Source organism: Ammospiza nelsoni, chromosome Z (assembly GCF_027579445.1).
Source record: "Ammospiza nelsoni isolate bAmmNel1 chromosome Z, bAmmNel1.pri, whole genome shotgun sequence".
Lineage (NCBI taxonomy): Eukaryota > Metazoa > Chordata > Aves > Passeriformes > Passerellidae > Ammospiza > Ammospiza nelsoni.
Window position 1 is genome coordinate 350,977 of NC_080669.1, and position 17,170 is coordinate 368,146.

At 58.9% G+C, this 17,170-nt stretch overlaps 1 protein-coding gene across 2 annotated transcripts in view; it reads right to left on the bottom strand.

Annotated features, from left to right (window-relative positions):
- PAX5 (paired box 5) overlaps positions 1-10,814 on the bottom strand; it is a 138,830-nt gene extending 128,016 nt beyond the window's left edge. For both annotated transcript variants that reach the window (XM_059492110.1, XM_059492109.1), the window contains exons 1-2: positions 10,149-10,814; positions 3,037-3,202 (exon numbers count right to left, since the gene is read on the bottom strand). In XM_059492110.1, coding sequence (XP_059348093.1) covers positions 3,037-3,202; positions 10,149-10,194 — 212 coding nt within the window. In that variant the 5' untranslated portion in view covers positions 10,195-10,814. The remainder of the gene's footprint in view (positions 1-3,036; positions 3,203-10,148) is intronic.
- Between the last annotated feature and the right edge of the window lie 6,356 nt (positions 10,815-17,170).

Consider the following 17,170-nt stretch of genomic DNA (forward strand, 5'->3'; position numbering starts at 1 on the left):
GCAACTGTCTGACACAACCATTATACAAAAAAAAAAAAAAAAATTTCTCCCATCTTTTGAGCCTGAGCAGAGCACAAACAGTCTGCACAGCCAAAGTCTGCCTCCCTGCCTCCCTGAAACATGCAATCATGTTCATCAAATTTTTGCCTGGCTACCTGTTCTCAGTGTTTCTGGGAGAGCTCTGTGTGCAGGGCCTAAAGCTCCTCTTAAGAGACTCACACCAAATTGCTCACATGTGTTCTCAGATACTTTGTGTGCAAATGTTGAACACCAGTCTCCATGGGCCATTCATGCAATATCAATAATGGCAAGTGTTGAGTGTTAGAGATGGACTAACCCTCCTTCTGCCCCTAAATGCTGTGAGCTTTAAGGCAGAGGGGGAAAATTTAGCTCCCCTTGCACTTCCATGAGGACATGACAAAATAATGGCAAACATGGCCCATAAACCTTCTAAAAGCTTGCACCTCTTCCCTCAAAACCTTGAGGCTGAGGTTGCTGGCACTGCTTTTTTGAGGAGGATGTAGAATGCAGCCAGGCAACACTACAGATGCTACCAGACAGCAACCCACAATTTTCTGAGATCTAGTCAAAATTGTGGATTTCACAAATGTTTCTTAGCACTTTCTTGCGACAGAGCCCAGGGCCAGCGCCCTGCAGTCCAGGGCAGCCTGGCCAAGAGGAGCACTCCCAACAGGACAGGGTGCTGTGCCTGTGCAGACCAGCCACGGCTTTCTCATGGCTGGGCCACGCAGGAGAGCCAGAGAGGGCCCTGCCACGCAGTGCTGCAGCTGTGGTGGGTCACTGGGGGGCTCAGAGCAGCCAGCCCTGCCCTCTGTGAGCCTTGGGGCTCTGCCCGCCTGCCCGCTCTCATGGCTCGGCCCAGGCACGGGGGAGCCCCAGGAAGGTGCACTCACCCGAAGGGAGGCGCAGGATTGAGCCCACATCCCTCCCTGCACCACGCTGGGGACACGTGGGGACAGTGCTCACCCTGCCCTGTGTCGCAGGCATCCCCCTCCTCTCCCCGGCAATGGATCTGGGCGTAGTCGTGTTGTACTGCACTAAACTGCACAGTCACAAAGCCTGCAGGGTGCATGGCTCCAGCATTTCTGACTCCCATCCTCATTTTAAGGGCAGGGGTTGCTGCAGCCAGCACTGTTCCATGTGCACCAGGTCAGGGCCTTTTGCTCCAGAGAGCTGCAAAGGCAGGTGTAGGGTGGGCACCACCACAGCACCCTCCTCTGAGGGTTAAGGGCTTCACTTGCCCTGCAACAGCTGGTTACCTGCTTCTGGATGGATTTTTTAAACTGCATCTAGTACTGAAAAATTCCGATAATAAAATTCCAAACGCAAGGATCTATCTTAAGGATTCCCACTTTTCACATACATGCACACATGCAAGAAAACATACACACGCAGAGATGCAATTACAGAGACATTTTACCCACTGTAATTATTAGTTAAGAAAATAATGAGCTATGAAATTCCAATTTATTGCTGACAACTTTAATGACAGAGCTCTGGAACCTCACTCTGAGCTCCATAGTGCAAATATATCTAACAGCAGACCTAACTGCCAGGAGTAAAACCATCCGACTTCTGCCTGGTGGATGAATACATTGCCTGTTTCCAAGCTGTGTGTTAGTTTGATGGGATTGGTGGCAGCTCCAGTGCAACAGTGAGCACCACCAGCCAAACCACAGCAGCCAGGCAGGAGCAGGAGCTGTAGCTGAGTGAAACAGCCCGTGGTGGGCAGCACAAAGCCCATGGGAAGCTCTCCTCCCTACACCAGCTCAAGGCGTTTGTGTTCCCAAAGCCCAGAAGCGCACGTAGGCTGCAGGGAAGGCGCATCCCTGCGAGGAGGGAGGAGAGGGGAAGCAGGAGCACCGAGGGCAGCCCCAGCACTGGAGCTGCTGCTCGCCAGCCGGGGCAGGCAGAGTGAGAGGCTTGTGGGGAGAACAGCAACAAAACTGTGCAAAACTGGGACCCGTGATCCTGACAGACCTGGACACTGACACGGGCACTGATCGACCAACACATCCCCTGTGTGCTGCTCTAAATTAAATACCTTCAATTGTCTTTGCAGCTATGCTATGTTTGTAAGGAACTGCAAAACAATTTCAAATAAAAATAGTAAAATGCTAAACAATGAAATTAACTGTGAAATCACAACAAACAACTCAATAATAACTTTTCCAGATCATAAAGAAAAAGACTTAAAAAAAAACAAAAAAAAACCTTAATATAAGTTGCCCAAGTCCGTAAGAATACCTGGGGTTCAAAACCATTTAAAAATGGTAATTTACACAAATTAAGTTTAGGTTTGCACAGAAGTTTAAGAAATCAAAAAGGGAAAAAGCAAGCTTGACATTTTTTAGCTGAATTTATGCCACATTTTAAGCAGCATCAGGAAATAATATTAATTCAGAGTTTAATATTCTGTTGCCATAGTGTTTGGAGCAGCTTTCGGCCAAACAGAGAGCTACTCCCAAAGTAGCCAAAATACCTTTAAGAGGGTTACTAGTTACTCATGGTGTTCAGCTCTCCCTTAATCCAGTAGAAGACTGGAAAAATATGTTTGACTATAAACAGCGGGATAGATTGCAGAATAGCTTGCATGAACCCACGTGCCGTAACACTGATGAAATATATCATGATAACATTGTTTAAAAGGAGTTCTACTCAGGAAGCAAAACAAGTAATTTCCACAACTTCTACTTTTTCTTCACATTTTGCTGAATATTACTCCCAGATTTCCCTTCCTGTTCAGAGCAGACAGGTGCAGGATATACGCTGTGTATATCTATATCTATATATATATACAGCAAATACTCATGGCGTTCTGCACTTTGCGTCAGGATTAGAAGCTGTAACAGGGGCTAACAAGACCCACGGATATTGGCTGTTTCTTTGCAGATCAGACACACGAAACACGACTCCTCGGGAAGTCGCTCCCCTCCCCGTTTGTTTGCAGCCCCTGGCCCTGGGGCTGGCCCCGACACTTGTGACGGACGCGGGAGGATTCGCCGTCCCCTTTACCTGCCGAGGATTTTGCTGACACAGCCGTGGCTGACGCGGAGCTGCCGGGAGATGTCACACGGCCGGACCCCTTGGTGGGCGAGCTCCACGATCCTTTGGCGAACGACGTCGGGGAGAGGGCGGCCGTTCACAAAAACACCCCCCAGCTGATTCACGCCTCCGTGTCCTGCAACACACGGGCAGGGGAGAAGGGCAGGACAAGAGCGGTGAGAGAGTTCCGGCAGTCCCGGCAGGGCAGAGCCTCCCCCGAGCCGCCTCCCCAGAACCGGCCCGGTTTCCCCGCAGCAGCGCGCAGGTGCCCTCGGCGCCGCAATGGAGCGGGCACGGGGCAGCGCTCGGTGCCGCCCGGAGCCGCTGCCAGGCCCGGAGCCGGCCCGGGCAGCGGAGGCTCCTCGGAGCCGCAAATGGGGCTGGGGGTCCCTCAGCCCACGTACTGCCTCTGCCTAAGCACAGAGAGACACCTGAAATTAAACACGCCGTGTTTCGGTTTTGGCTTTCCCCAGATGCCTTGAATTAATCAGGTGGGGGAAGGGGAAAAGAGAGAGAGAAAGAGAAAAAAAGGGAGAGAAGGAGGAGAGGCAGAGAGACAGAAAGACAGAAAGAAAGACAGAAAGAAAGACAGAAAGAAAGACAGAAAGAAAGACAGAAAGAAAGACAGAAAGAAAGACAGAAAGAAAGAAAGAAAGAAAGAAAGAAAGAAAGAAAGAAAGAAAGAAAGAAAGAAAGAAAGAAAGAAAGAAAGAAAGAAAGAAAGAAAGAAAGAAAGAAAGAAAGAAAGAAAGAAAGAAAGAAAGAAAGAAAGAAAGAAAGAAAGAAAGAAAGAAAGAAAGAAAGAAAGAAAGAAAGAAAGAAAGAAAGAAAGAAAGATTCTGCTCTCTTGGCTAATGCTGTGACCCCACAAATAAAACATGAACACTTGGGCAAGCCCGGCGTATGACTCCTTTTTGAGCAGATTTTCACTGTTCACGTTTAAAAAAGTGAATTATATATCTGATGGGATCCAGGACCCACTTGGAGGAATAGCAGCGAAGCTGTGTCAACCCCATGAAGACACATTAATCCCCCGTACCAGAAGGTAATATAATTAACCCTTATGTTGTTATTCATCCGACTACTTATATTACAGAGGGATAGAGAAGCTAAAAACAAGCCATAGACATAGTACAGATGCCAATTCTGGAACAAAAGTAATACAGAAAATGTCTCTGTTTAAGCAGGATCGGAAGTCTACTGACTAAGCTCGCAAGCCAAACGCCTCAGTGTTTAAAAACAATTTATACAGCACTATTTTTATTTTAACCTTGTCACTTCACTATTGACAAACTGCCGTCAAACTTCGCAAGCACCTTTTACCATTGTAAGGGCACGTAATGAACCCGCATGAAACAGGCGATGTTCAGGGCTGTGGCGAGCAGACCGGAGCCGGCTGTGCGCTCAGCGGAGCGGGAGAGGCGGACTGTGCCCGCGGCCTCGCTGCGCGCCCGGGAGCGCACAGCCGCGCTGGGAGCCTGCCCCGCTGCGCGCCCGGGACACCGAGACTCGGTGAGACAGCTCCGCGGCCGCCGAGGCCAACGCGACCTGCCCGCAACGGGACCTCCGCCCCGCAGGGCTCTGAGTGCGAGGAATCGCGCACAGGTTGAGTGGGAAGGTCCTGGAGTGGCGGTGGTCCGGCAAGGGGGGAGAGGAAAGAGAGGAAGGAAGGAAAGGAAGGAAAGGAAGGGAAGGAAGGGAAGGAAGGGAAGGAAGGGAAGGAAGGGAAGGAAGGGAAGGAAGGGAAGGAAGGGAAGGAAGGGAAGGAAGGGAAGGAAGGAAGGAAGGAAGGAAGGAAGGAAGGAAGGAAGGAAGGAAGGAAGGAAGGAAGGAAGGAAGGAAGGAAGGAAGGAAGGAAGGAAGGAAGGAAGGAAATTAGAGAAAAATAAAAATAAACAAAAAGAAAGGGAAAGAACAGGAAGAAGATGGTAGAGAAGGCGTCATTAAGACGTGCCTTCCTCAAGGAAGGGGCCGACTCTATCCCTGGAGCCCGTCCCCAGTCCCCGGAGACCGGCGGGAACCGGGCCTGCCCAGGCCGGGAGCATCGACCCTCCAGGCGCCGGAGACAAAGGCTGGGGCCCCGGCCGCCCCTTGCTCAAACCTGCCCCAGCCCCGGGCAGCGGCCCCGGCGCCGAGCGCGGCTCCTGCCCGCCGGGGCCTCCCCGCCGGGGTCGCGCTCCCCGGCAGCTGCGGACCGGGGGTCCCGTCGGGCCGGGGGCTGCGGGAGCGGCGGGGAAGCCGAGCTCCGCCCGCGCCTCGGTGCGGGATGAGGCGGCCGCCCCTGCCCTGCGCAGGGAGGGGGGACGGGCAGAGACTCGGGGGCCGTTTCGGGAGCGGGAGCCGCGAGGAGGGCTCCGCGGGGCCCAACCCAGAGCCGCGGCGCAGCCGGGCAGCGGGGGGAAGCGAAGGGAGGCCGTCCCGGGGACCCGCCGAGCCAGCGGGTCGGGGCCGCTCCGGCCATGCCCAGCCCGCCTCGCCGTCCCCGCGTAGCCCGGACGGAGGCGGCCGGCGGCTCTGCCCACGCGGGACGAGGAAGCAGCGGGACCGGCGCCAGGAGGTACCGAAATCTCGCTCCGGACTGCCCCGGCCACCGTTCCCCGCGCCGTGCTGCCCCCTCGCTCCTTCCGCTGCGGCCGGCTCCCCGTCCTCCTCTGCTTTTTTTTTCAATGGGGTCCCGACCCCACGTCCACCCTCACGCCCCCGAGGAGCCGCGGGTCCGGAGATCGCTTGGCAGCAAATGACCTCGGAGGCTTCCCGGCCGCGGTCCGGACCGGAAAAAAGGCACGGGCGTTTTGGTTTTATTCCTTCTGTTTGCCCAGAAATTCCTGAGGACGGCATGGATTTTCCAGAGCCGCGAGTGCCGGCAGAGGCGCGGCTGAGACCCGCCGCGGCCGCTGCCGCCTGGGCTGTCCGGCCCGTGCTCCGTGGGCTCCCGTGGGCTCCCGTGGGCTCCCGTGGCCTGCGTGCCCGCTCGCAGCCCGGCGGGGCAAGGGGCGCTCGGCGGTGGGGACTCCGCGCCCGCCCCCCGCGCGCTTCCCGACCCCAAAGTTCGCCTTTGGAAAAAAGCGATTCGGTTTGATGCTGGCAGAGAAATGAATAAGCGCGGAGGTCGAGCGCTTCGCTGCCTGAGAGGGAAAGTACGATTTAACGGGGGCGGCAGAGCGCCAGCGTCCCAGCCCCGCACGACCCCAGAAATGGAGCGGCGGCAAGAGGGGACGGGAAATGGGCCGATGAACGGCGAGCGCGGAGAGGACAAGGGAGAGAGGGAGGGAATCTGCAGCTCCGGAGCTCGGTGGTTTATTTTGCTAACAAATTTCTTTGAGCCGAAAGGCTGCGGTGCACCGGGAAATGAGATTAGTTCTACCTTAAATTCCCTCGCAATCTCTCGCCGTAATGCAGCGTTTAACTCGCCGTGAGAGAAGATGTCATTTCACATAACACTGTGCTAATGGATAAGTCTTCCCCGACCTCTCAAGCACAACAAATCTCGGGCGAACCTATCGCGCACGACCTGTTAACTTCACCGGCTGCCCGCTCCGCCGCCCCACGCCGCGATCGTGACGCCATTCTTCGGGGTTTAAAAAGACAAAAATCTTCCCTGCAGCCCAGCTCCTCGCATTTCGCATCAGTTCAATTTGTTCGGGGTTTGGGGGGACTTCTATTTGTTTGTTTAGGGGTTTTAGTTCTTGAGGGTTTGTTTTTGGTTTTTGGGGTTTTTTTTCTTTATTTCCAATTAACGAATTTCAAAATGTTGAAAGAAAGAAAGAATATCGTGCAGCAAACTTTTCCGTTCGTCGGAAATACCTGGCGGCTTTTTCCCCGGATATTTGATTTACGGAGAGAAACAAGCATACGCACATACATGTAACATCTGTGTATTCATCCATGTACACCAGCGCGCGTCCGTATGTACTGATGGCTGTGCCTGCGTCCAGAGACGTGTTTATACACCCATCCGTACAGACGCACACACGCGCGGCGACATCGGCTCTCTCTCCGCGGGAAAGCAGCCTCGCACCGGCCGCTCCCGCAGCCCCCCGGCACCGGCGCCCCGCTCCCGCCGGGGCTGAACGTGGGCGGGCAGCCCGGCCCGGCGCGGCCGCGGACGGAGAGGATCGCGCGGAGCCCGTCGCGCCCGCTCAGACAAGTTGAAGGGCAGGCACTTACTGTGCATCGCTGCGAACGGGTCGTGCTTACAGTGTATTTCCATCGGAGCGGTCCGGGGCCGGGCGACCTCGCTGAGCTGATCTCGATTCGCCGGCGGCGCTCGGGTTTCGGGCTGAGGGAGGGAGCCCGCGAAAAAGGACGGAAATCGACCAGAACCGAACAAACAAATAGAAAAAACCCAAACCAACGCATAAAACAAAACAAGCCAAAAATCCAAAAACGAAAAAAAAAAAAAAAAATCAAACGGAACGAAACCAAAAAAAAAAAAAAAAAGAAAAAAGAAAAAAAGGAAAAAAAAAAAAAGAAAAAAGAAAAAAAAAGGGAAAAAAGAAAGACAACCAAAAAGGGGTGAAAAATAAAATAGAACAAAATCCCTCAAAAAGCGAAGAGTCCTGCCGCGTGACGGGTCGCGGTATCCAAGAGCGCCGGTCGAACGCAGCTCCCGAGCCGCTCGCAGCCTCCGGAGGCTCCGTCGGGGGGGCGCGGAGCGGCCGCCCCGGGCTCAGCCCCTGGCCTCAGCCGCTCCGCGGGCGGCTGCCGATGCGCAGCACCCGCCGCCGGGCTCCGGGGCGTTACTGGGCGCGGAGAGGGGCGAGCGCCTCTGTCCGGCGGACCGGAGCCCAGCGCTGCCCGCCCGACGGCTCTTTGTGCTGGCGGTGCCGGCGGCTGCGCGGCGGCGGCGGCGGCCGAGGCGGGCGGCGGCGGGGGCGGGCGCCCCGTCCGCGGGGCTCGGTCCCGGGGCGGCGGCGCTGCTCCGCCTGTGCCGCCCCCCGCCGCGCCGCTCGCAGCAACTCGCGGCGCCGGGCGGGGCGGCGGCGGTGGGCGAGGGGAGCGGCGGGGGAAGGTGTGCGAGAGGGCGGGGAGCGTGAATGGGGGCCGGGCTCGCCGCGGCCCCGCGGGACCGGGCCGCCCCGTCAGCGGCCGCCGTCCGACCTGGGGCGCCGGCGCGGCGCGACCATCGCTGCCCGCCCGCCGGGGCCGCGGCGCCCCCTCCCCTCCGTGTGTCCGTCCGTCCCTCCCCTCGCCCGCCGTGGGCCGCCGGGGCGGCGGCGCCTGGCTGGCTCGGGCGGTGCGCCCGGCGCGCTGCCGGCCGCCGGCGGCCGCGGGGGTTGTGGCGGGCGGCGGGGGCGGGGCCGGGCCGGCGGGGGCGGGGCCGGGCCGGCGGGGGCGGGGCCGGGCGCGGCGGGGGGGCGCGGGACCGGCCCCGCCCCGCGGCCCCGCGGCCCGCGCAGCGCGCGCGGAGGGGGCGGCGGGCGGCGCTTCAGCACCGCGCGGGCGGACAGCGGCGGGGGCGGGGCCCGCCCGTCACTCAGCGCCGCGGCCAATCGCAAAGTTAACCTGCCGGCGTCCCGCATTGGCCGCCGAGCGCCGGCGCTGCCTATTGGCGGGCCGCGGGCCAATAAAGGGCGGGGGGCGTGGCCGCGGGGCGGCGGGGGCGCAGCCACTCGTGACTGAGCCGTGGGTGGGTCCCGCTGGGGTGCGGGCCCGGGACCTTCGACGGCCCGGCCCGTGCGTCCGACGCCGCTCCCCGTGGCCGTTGGTCTCCCCGACGCCCGGACGGCGCGTGTCGGGTCCGTGGGTCCCGGAATCCGTGGGAGCCCCGGGCCGAGGCCGCGGTCAGGGAGGTTCTCGGCCGGCTCGTCCTGCCCGTGGTCGCGCCGGGGCTCGGCGGCGCCGCGCCCAGCAGCGGCGAGATCCCCCTCAGGCCGCCGCGCCCGCGGGTCTCGCCCCACGGCGGTGCTGCCCCGGCCGAGCCCCTGACGGAGGCCCTGGCAGTCTGCCTCGCCTCACGGTGACCCTGGCGGCGGGGCACAGCCCGCTGCACCGGCGGCCTGCCCTCGGCCCCGCCGCCCGCATGTTCTCCCCACGGGGATCTTTGTGGGGACGAGGGTGCGGGAGAGCTCAGCCCCAGCCGGGGCGAGACCTTTCGGCCCCGCTGAACCCTTCAGGTCACGGCGGCAGCTCGGCCGTGCCCCGGCCCGTCCTTGGGCCGCGCGGGGCCGGTATCCGCTGCCGACGGGCGGGCGCGGGCCGAGTTTTCGTTGAAGTCGAAACTGCGGGGCGCGGCCGAGGCGCAGCGCGGAGCCGGCACGGAGTCCGGCCGAAGCACGGCGAGGGCCGATCGCCGCGCAGCCCCGCAGCCCAGCCCGGGCCGTCGGGCGGCTCCCCCTGCTGCCGCTCGGCTCCTCGGCTCGGGGCGGCCGTCGGGGACGGCGGGCATGCTGGGCCCGGCGCGGAGGGGACGAGCGGGCAGGCAAGACGGGCTCACATCCTGCCCGGCCCCCGTTCCTGCCGTGATCCCCCCGTCCTCCTCCTGCTTGTCGCTCACCCGGTACTGAGGTGAAGCCCCCTCGGCCCTGCTCTCTACAGGGGCCAGAGGCGCAGAGGCTTTGGAGCGCCTTGTCACGGGCCCCGGCCCATCCTCGTCATCCTGCCCGGCCCAGGCAGCGCTGTCCGTGCTGCTGCCCCTGCGGCCACCCCCGCTCCCGGCCGCCTCCGCCGCGCCATGAAATGCTTTATCGATTAAACGATTATTCAGGCGATTTAACTAATAAAAGGCCCCATCGATCGCTTCGAAATTGCATTCCGGCACCGAGCCGCCAGGCCGCCTCCGCGCCCTCCGCCGCCCGCGCCGCCGCCGCGCCGCCCGCGGGGACGCCGTGACGGGGCTCCGCAGCCTCCGGCCGTGCCCGGTGCCTGTGCCGCTGCCCGCCTGGCCGCAGCCCGGGGCACACGGACACCAGGGTGCCTCTCCACGGCCGGCGGAGCACTCGGCAGCCCGCCGCCGCCCCGACGGGCTCGCTGGGAGCTGCTCCCACCCCGCCCGGTCCGCCTCGCGTCCCCGCTCACGCGGGCTCACCCCCCCTTGTCCGCGGAGCCGCCGGGCTCCCCGCAGCCCCCGGCCCGAGTCCCACCTGTGCGGCCGGCTCGGGGTGTCGCGTAGGTTTTCTCCAGCTCCATTCCGGCTCTTCAGGACTTGGGGAAACGGAGGCAAGAAAAAGTTTGCACGTCGTTTTGCAACCTCTTCCTTTTCCCGCTTTCTTTTTTTCTTTTCTTTTTATTGTTTTGTATTCTTTTCTCTTTTCTTGTATTTTCCGTTTTCCTTTTCCTCCTTTCTGTTTTCTTGTCTTTTCTTCTTTATTTTCTTTTTTTTCCCTTCTTTCTTTTCTTTATTTTCCTTCTTTATTTTTTCTCTTTTTTTCCTTTCCTTTTTTTTTTTTTTTTTTTTTTTTTTTTTTTTTTTTTTTTTTTTTTTTTTTTTTTTTTTGGTGAGGGGCTCTCTCAGGTTGGAATAATTCAACTCTTCCGCTCCCCGCCGAGCTTTTGCAGCTGATCACTGAGCTGAAACTAAACGTTTTAGGTGGAAAAAAGCCTCTGAAGGAACCGTGAAATGATTAAGAAACTAAAGAGCTCCTCGCCATGTGAGATCATGTCCTGTTCTCTAAAACATCACAAGATGTCCCCAGACGCAGCCAAAACCCAGGAAAACTCTGACATGTTCTGTAGCAGGAATCAAAGTTTGCTCGCAACCGGCCGCCCCCCGAGCGCTCCGCCGCCCCGGCAGCGGCGGCGGCACCTGCCCGTTCTGCCTCCGCTGCCCCAACCTGTCACCAACTTTTCAGCAGACCGACTTCCCCTTCCCGGGCCGGGGTGACGCTGCCGCCCCCGGGGCAGTGCTCCCCGCCGGGCCGGGCTGCCGCAGGGGCGGGACAGGGAGCCGTCTGCGGGAGAGAGCCCCGCATCCCTCCGGGCCTGCCCTGCCCCGCGCCCCCCGAGCAGGGACAGCCCCTGCACTGCGCCGGGGACCGGGGAGCAGCGGCCCAGTGGAAGCGCGGGGGCCCTGGCAGGATTTTCCCGGCCCGGGGGGCTTCACTCCGGCTTCCTCCCCCCGTACCTCCCGTTCACGTGGCGGATGCAGACCCATGGCCGCGAGTGAGGGTGGGGAGAGTTAAAGGGAAAAAAATCACTCGGCTTCGACCGCTCCCTAGTTTACTGGTTTATTTTTCAGCAAAACGACTGTGGGGGAAAGCGGGAAATAGTGGCCTTTCCCAAAGGCCGAAACAAATTTCGGCCCCAAGCGCGGCGGGCAGTCCCGCTTCTCGCGCCCTCCGGCGCCTGCAGCCCCTCTCCCGCGGAACCCGCCGCGACACGGAACCGATCCGCTGGCGTGGGCGCAGGTGGGCTCCGCTCTGCTCCCCTGCCCGAGCTTCCCCCTCTGGCCCACGGGCGCCGTGATGTCGAGCAAGGGGCAGCGGGGCTCGGGAGCGGGGACACGGCCGGTGCCCGTGCGCGGAGCGGCCCGGGGAGCCCCGCTCCGGGTGCTGCCGCTCCGGGGGATGTGCCGGGGGTAGAGACGCGAGGCCGACGAAGGGGCTCTCTCCCGCTGACTCGCCCGGCACAGCCTTGCCACCCCACACGCCGGCCCCGCTGAGCGCTAACCGGGACACAACTCTGTTTCCAAATTCTGTCTCTTCCCTCCCGGCCATCCTTCTGCCTTCGTCGCAGTGGCATCCTAAGCCCGGCGGCCTCGCGGGGTTTCGCGGCTGGGCCGGACCCGGCCCTACGGGACCCCCGGCCGCCCAGCTACAAAGTGAGGCCGACTGTGGCCTCTCTCCCTTTTGCTTCCCTTCCCACCAAGCTCTCTTCGCTCTCATTTTCTTACACGGAAATAGCCTCGGCGGAGCTTTCTGCCGGCTCGCCCTGAAACGCGACCTGCCGCTCCGGGGCAGGGGGCTCTTCCCTGAGGGAGGTGCCCCCACAGAAGCGGCGCAAATGCAGGGCAGACCCCGAGTCCATTTCTGGTCCCTTCAGGCGCTCGCATCGCCTCTCCCGGCCGAGCCGGCCTCGGCAACGCGAGCAGCACGGGAGAGCTCCTCTGACCTCACGTAGGGAAAGGAACGAAAACCAGTTTATTGTCCTAAAAACAGGCTGCAGGGCTCCCGCCTCCCCTCCCGCCGCCCCGCACGGCCTGAGAGAGACCATGGGGGAGCGGCGGCGGGGCCGCAGCGGGGCAGGCCAGGCCCCACGCGTGTGCCAGCGCGGCCGTGGCTGCGGAGACGTGCGAGCACCGGCCCGCGTGGGCCCGCGGGCTGAGCAGCTCTGCGGGGTGCGCAGCTCTGCGGGATGGAGGAGAAGGAGCCGTCGCCAGCCGCGGGGCCGCGGGCCGGGGCCGCGCGGGCCGCCCCCGCTCCCCTCGGCCATCCCCGCCGCCGCGCTAACGAAAGCAAGGCGGCGGCTGCGGCGGGGAGCGACCCTCCTCGCCCCTGGCCAGCGGGCAGGGCTGCGACCCGCTCTGCCCGCCCCGCCGTGACCCCCGGAGCGCGGCTGCGGGACCCCGGCGCGCCCAGCCCCGACCCCGCGGCGCCGTGACCGGGGCGGCAGCCGAGGCCCGGCGCGGGAGCCGGCGGCTCACGGACGCCGGGAAGCAGCCGCTGCTGCGTCCGGGCAGGGGCACTGCCTCGGGAGCCGGCAGGGCTGGGGGCTGCCAGGAGCCCCCCAGGACAGCCCCCGGAAAATGCTCCGCTCTCACCAGAGCAGCTCTGAGGGGGCACAGAGCCGTGCCACGGCACAAATCCCCGGGGAAGAGGGTCTCGGGGTCAGAGCACCGCGACGCTGCGGCCGCAGCCGAGGGCCCCCGATGTTGGCATGTCCCGGAGCACACTTTGGAGCGACGCTGTGCTTTCTGCACCCGGAAGGGTAAAAGCACAGCAGAGAGGGAAAAAAAAAAAAAAAAAAAAAAAAAAAAGAAAAACGTGGCTCAGCAGAATTCTGGGTTTGGAGTTTTCCTAGGACAGTTATTGTTTCCTGCCCCCACTGAAGAAGGGAGATCGCGAACCCGGGCCAACCTTTTGTCCTTTTATATCTGATGCATAACGTTAGGACGTGAAGTGTTGTCTTCCCGTCCCTCAACGCTCGCACTCGTCCTGCGACGCCCGAGACTGCGGGGGGCTTGGCCTAACACCTGTCACCCAAAACACCTGGAGCGGCCGGAGCAGAGCGCCTCGCTTCCCCAGGTACCGGCCTCAGCTGCTCCGAGAGACGTCTCCTCTCCCCGCATTGCAGGGGGTTGGAGTGGCACAGGTTGCAGGGAGCACTCCAAGACCCGCACCACTTTAACAGTTACCTGCATTTTCTCATATTTGTGTAAAGCACATCTACACCAAAGACGGGAGACGGGGAGCGCTGCTACAGATTCTACCAATACAGGTTCGGTTTGGCAGAATTAGGGGAAGGGGGGAGGGAGGAAGGAAGGCGCGGCGGGGAGTGCTGCTGATTTGGAAATTGCCAGTGCTCCTCTGCAGCACTACAGTCTCTTTTTCCTCCGATGTCGGTCGTTTTAAATTCAAAGCAGAGGAGATCTATCAGCGATCCTGGCCCAGTGTGTTCCTGGAGAAAAAGTCACATCTGAGATGCGCATGATAATTAGACCGAAGCAATTTAAAAGGTGTTCGGTGGGCAGTGCTGTAAAGTTGAGAGCACTTAGGTACTCTAATATCGTGAGTGATCTTTACTAGAGCTGTGCACGGAAAGCCATCAGAAAGAGGTTTGAAAGAGGAGCTGGTCCACACGGAGGAAGTGTGCTGTGCCCTCAGACAGTGATTTTGCCGCTAGACATGAACGACGGGAGGTGCTGAGTGTCCTGCCAGGACTCCGTGCCCCTGTCCTGCCTAGTCAGTACAGAGAGAAGCCAGAGCCGAGGCGGCACAGCTGAAAAAAGCAGCGGGTTTTATTTTTGAGAGCATGAGAGGAGGGCAGGAAATGATGGGAGACTTCTCTTTTTCAGCCAATATTCATAACTATTTTTCTTTCCCCTCGCCTACCAGTAAGTTCTGTCTCAGCTGTGCTGCCAGTTGCCTCATTCTCGTTGGTGTATTCCCAGGGGTCTTTCTGTGGCGTAGTCCGCGGAGAGTCACTCCCAGCACCATGACTGAGTGAAATGCTTTTCTGAAAGACCTGCACGCAGCTTTTCTGTCTGGCACTCGGAGGCCTGCTCCCCTTGCTGGCCCTTAGCAACTTTTTTTCTTCAGTCCACCACCATTCTGACTGGGGCCTGCCTGGTTTTGGATATAAACCTGTGTCGAAGCAGAAGGCTAACCTTGTTTATCATAGCAATGAATAGCCCAAACCTATTTCATCAGCCTAATGTGGAAGGTCTCAGGGCTGCAGTGAACACTTCAGTCTCCTCCCTCAGTCACTTTCACTGATCTCGAATGTGGTTGTTTTGATAGTTAAAAAGACACGGTTTTAAAAGTCAGCTTTGCAGAACCTTCTGCCCGGTGAAATGCTTGCATACACAGCTGAAAATGAGCCAGGATCCAAGGGAGGCCAAGCCCCAGCAGGTGCAGGCTTCTATGTCTTCCGGAGAGCTCAGTGTGGAGCCCCACGGCATGCTCTGAGATTGCCGCAGGAAGGCGGCGGAGCGAGGGCCTGGCCTCCAGGGAGCACAGCGGGATGCTCGGGCCATCGGAGGGCCGGCAGCTCGGGCTTCCCCGGCCCCTGCACAGCGGGGAAGGGCGAGGCAGCTGGGGCGGCCTCGGGGCAGCCCCCCGGAGGAAATGCGCTCGCTCGGCTGCGGTGGCAGCGGTGGGATTGAGCGCTGCCTGTGTGACCAAACGCACGGCGGGGGAAAGAGGCTCCTGAGGCTCTGCGGGGCTCTGCGGACAGAGAGCGGCCCTGGGAAAAGGGGCAGAGGGGCCAAACTGCTGATTCCTTGGCTAGTGGGAAGGTGCCGCGGAGCGCCTAGGGACTGCAGAGCTCTGGGCAGAGCACACAGCAGGAATCGCATCGTGGCCGCTGTAGGTGGGGGACCTCCTGGAACAGCACCCTCGGGGTCCCCCCTTTGTCACCGTGCGCGGAGTTCACCCTGGGTGCCTCATCCAAGTGGGTGCCCGGAGGGGCAGACTGTCGCCTCTCTTCTACTTCAAACACAACAGAGATTCTGGCTGCGGGCCGCTGTGCTCGGCGGAACAGCTCGCTAAGCTGTAAGCCTCGCTTCCCACAGCCTAAAAGCATCCTCCCATGGACATTTTAAGAGGAGGGGTCCGTTATAGCCATGTTGCAAAGTAAACAAACCAATAATTCGTTTGGTTTGGGGCTTTTTATGGGGTCTCTAGCTGGAAATAGACGACTTCACTACATAATGCTTGCTTTTCCAGTCTCTCTTGAGAAACTTTAAAGAATCCCCTCAGGTCCATGTCCTGCTGTAACTTCTGTGTTTGCTGCTATTAAAACATTGAAAAAGGTCAAATTGATTCCTTTGCTTTTGATAATTTCTGGGAGAAGAGATAGCTTGGAAGACCAGAATTTAAATCACTGAATAGTCTGCTTCCAAAAATTACCCACCAAGAAGAAAATACAGTGTATTAAGTGAGCCCATCGCTAGACATAGATGTGTTCTGAAAGTGCAAGCAGAAGACAGGATGCTAAATTTCTCAGAGCTCAAAAGCAGACATATTCAATATATTAGCTATTACCTTTCCTAGATTCGGTTTCCTATTATTAAAGTAATTCTCCTCTACTTATTTTAAAAAAGGTTGGTGGGTCACAGTCTCCAAACATGTAATTAACTCTAATCAAATAAATGGAGAGGATCAGAAACTGGGTAGCATCAGAGTCCAACAGGGTCTAGAATCTTTCCAGATCAGGTGCTTAATGCCTACAGAAGCACAGTACAATATTCTCCTGATCCTCCTTAGTTAGCCAGAGGTTGATTGTTAAGTAAGCACATCCCTTTGTTGACATTCTGCCACACACACAAATAGATGCCGCCATAAATCCCAGCTGCTAAAGGATTTTTCATCCTACAATATTCTGCTTTCAAAGAGTTTTTGAATTTCCACTTGAGAATTTACCACAAACCTCGTATCAGCTGCTTTAGATAGGTGTTTTAACCATCATTTTTCATTGGCCTATAGAAAGGTTTCCATCCATGGTTTTAGGAAACAAGTCTGACGATGCAAGAATGTGCAAACATGCATTTAATCATGCTAGTCGGGAGGGCCTTTGTGCATGTCCACAGCACATATTCAGAAGAAGAGAAGTACGTGAAAGAGGGATGAAAACGTTTGTACATTTTCAACCCCCAGACCATGCTGCTAAAGCCCAGGAAGTTTCCCATTCACAGCAGCCCTGGGTAGAAGCCCCACTAGACACCCGGTCGGGGGAGGGTTTGGGCTGCATGAGGGGGCTGTACACCCTGGGGTGCCAGTTTGTCTCTGAAATGGGTTTTGTGATAAGGGACTGGGGCAGCACACACTCCCTAACAGCACTTTGCTAGATTTTCACAATGTGGACCAGAAACAACTGGGATATTCATCTCACTATGTGGGCAATCAAATGACCCTTAGACAGGAGGCTGTCCTGTGGGAAATGGCCCATGAGCACAGACCCTGGTGGAAAGGGCATGTGGCTGGAAGGGACCCTATGGGATCGTGTGGCTGGGGACCAGGACCAGCAAGGTGCTGCAGGGATGGGAGGGGATGTGTGACATCAGTGACACATTGTGCAGGGCTGTGGCAGAGCAGCTCACAGGGGCAGCCAGGGGATTTCCCACACAGCACCTGCAGCCAGGCCCACTCAGATGCCAGGAAGAAGCAAGTGTCAGGCAGGCATGCACAGAGGTCACATTCTCTGGTTCTGATGCTCAGGCTTTCCACCAGCACATCGTCCTCAGACCCAGCTGGAATGGTCTCTGACCAAGGGGAAATGGCCAAATCGTGACAGTGGGACAGGCCCTGTGAATTGCATCATCATTTGGGTGACTCCACAAAGTCTGGTCACACAATCACAGCATGACCCAGGTTGGAAAAGACCTTTGGGACCATCAAGTCCCAGCTGTGACCCAACAGCTCCTCATCAGCTAAACCATGGCACCGAGTGCCACGTCCAGGCTCTGTTAAACCCCTCCAGGGCCGGTCACTCCACACCTGCCTGGGCA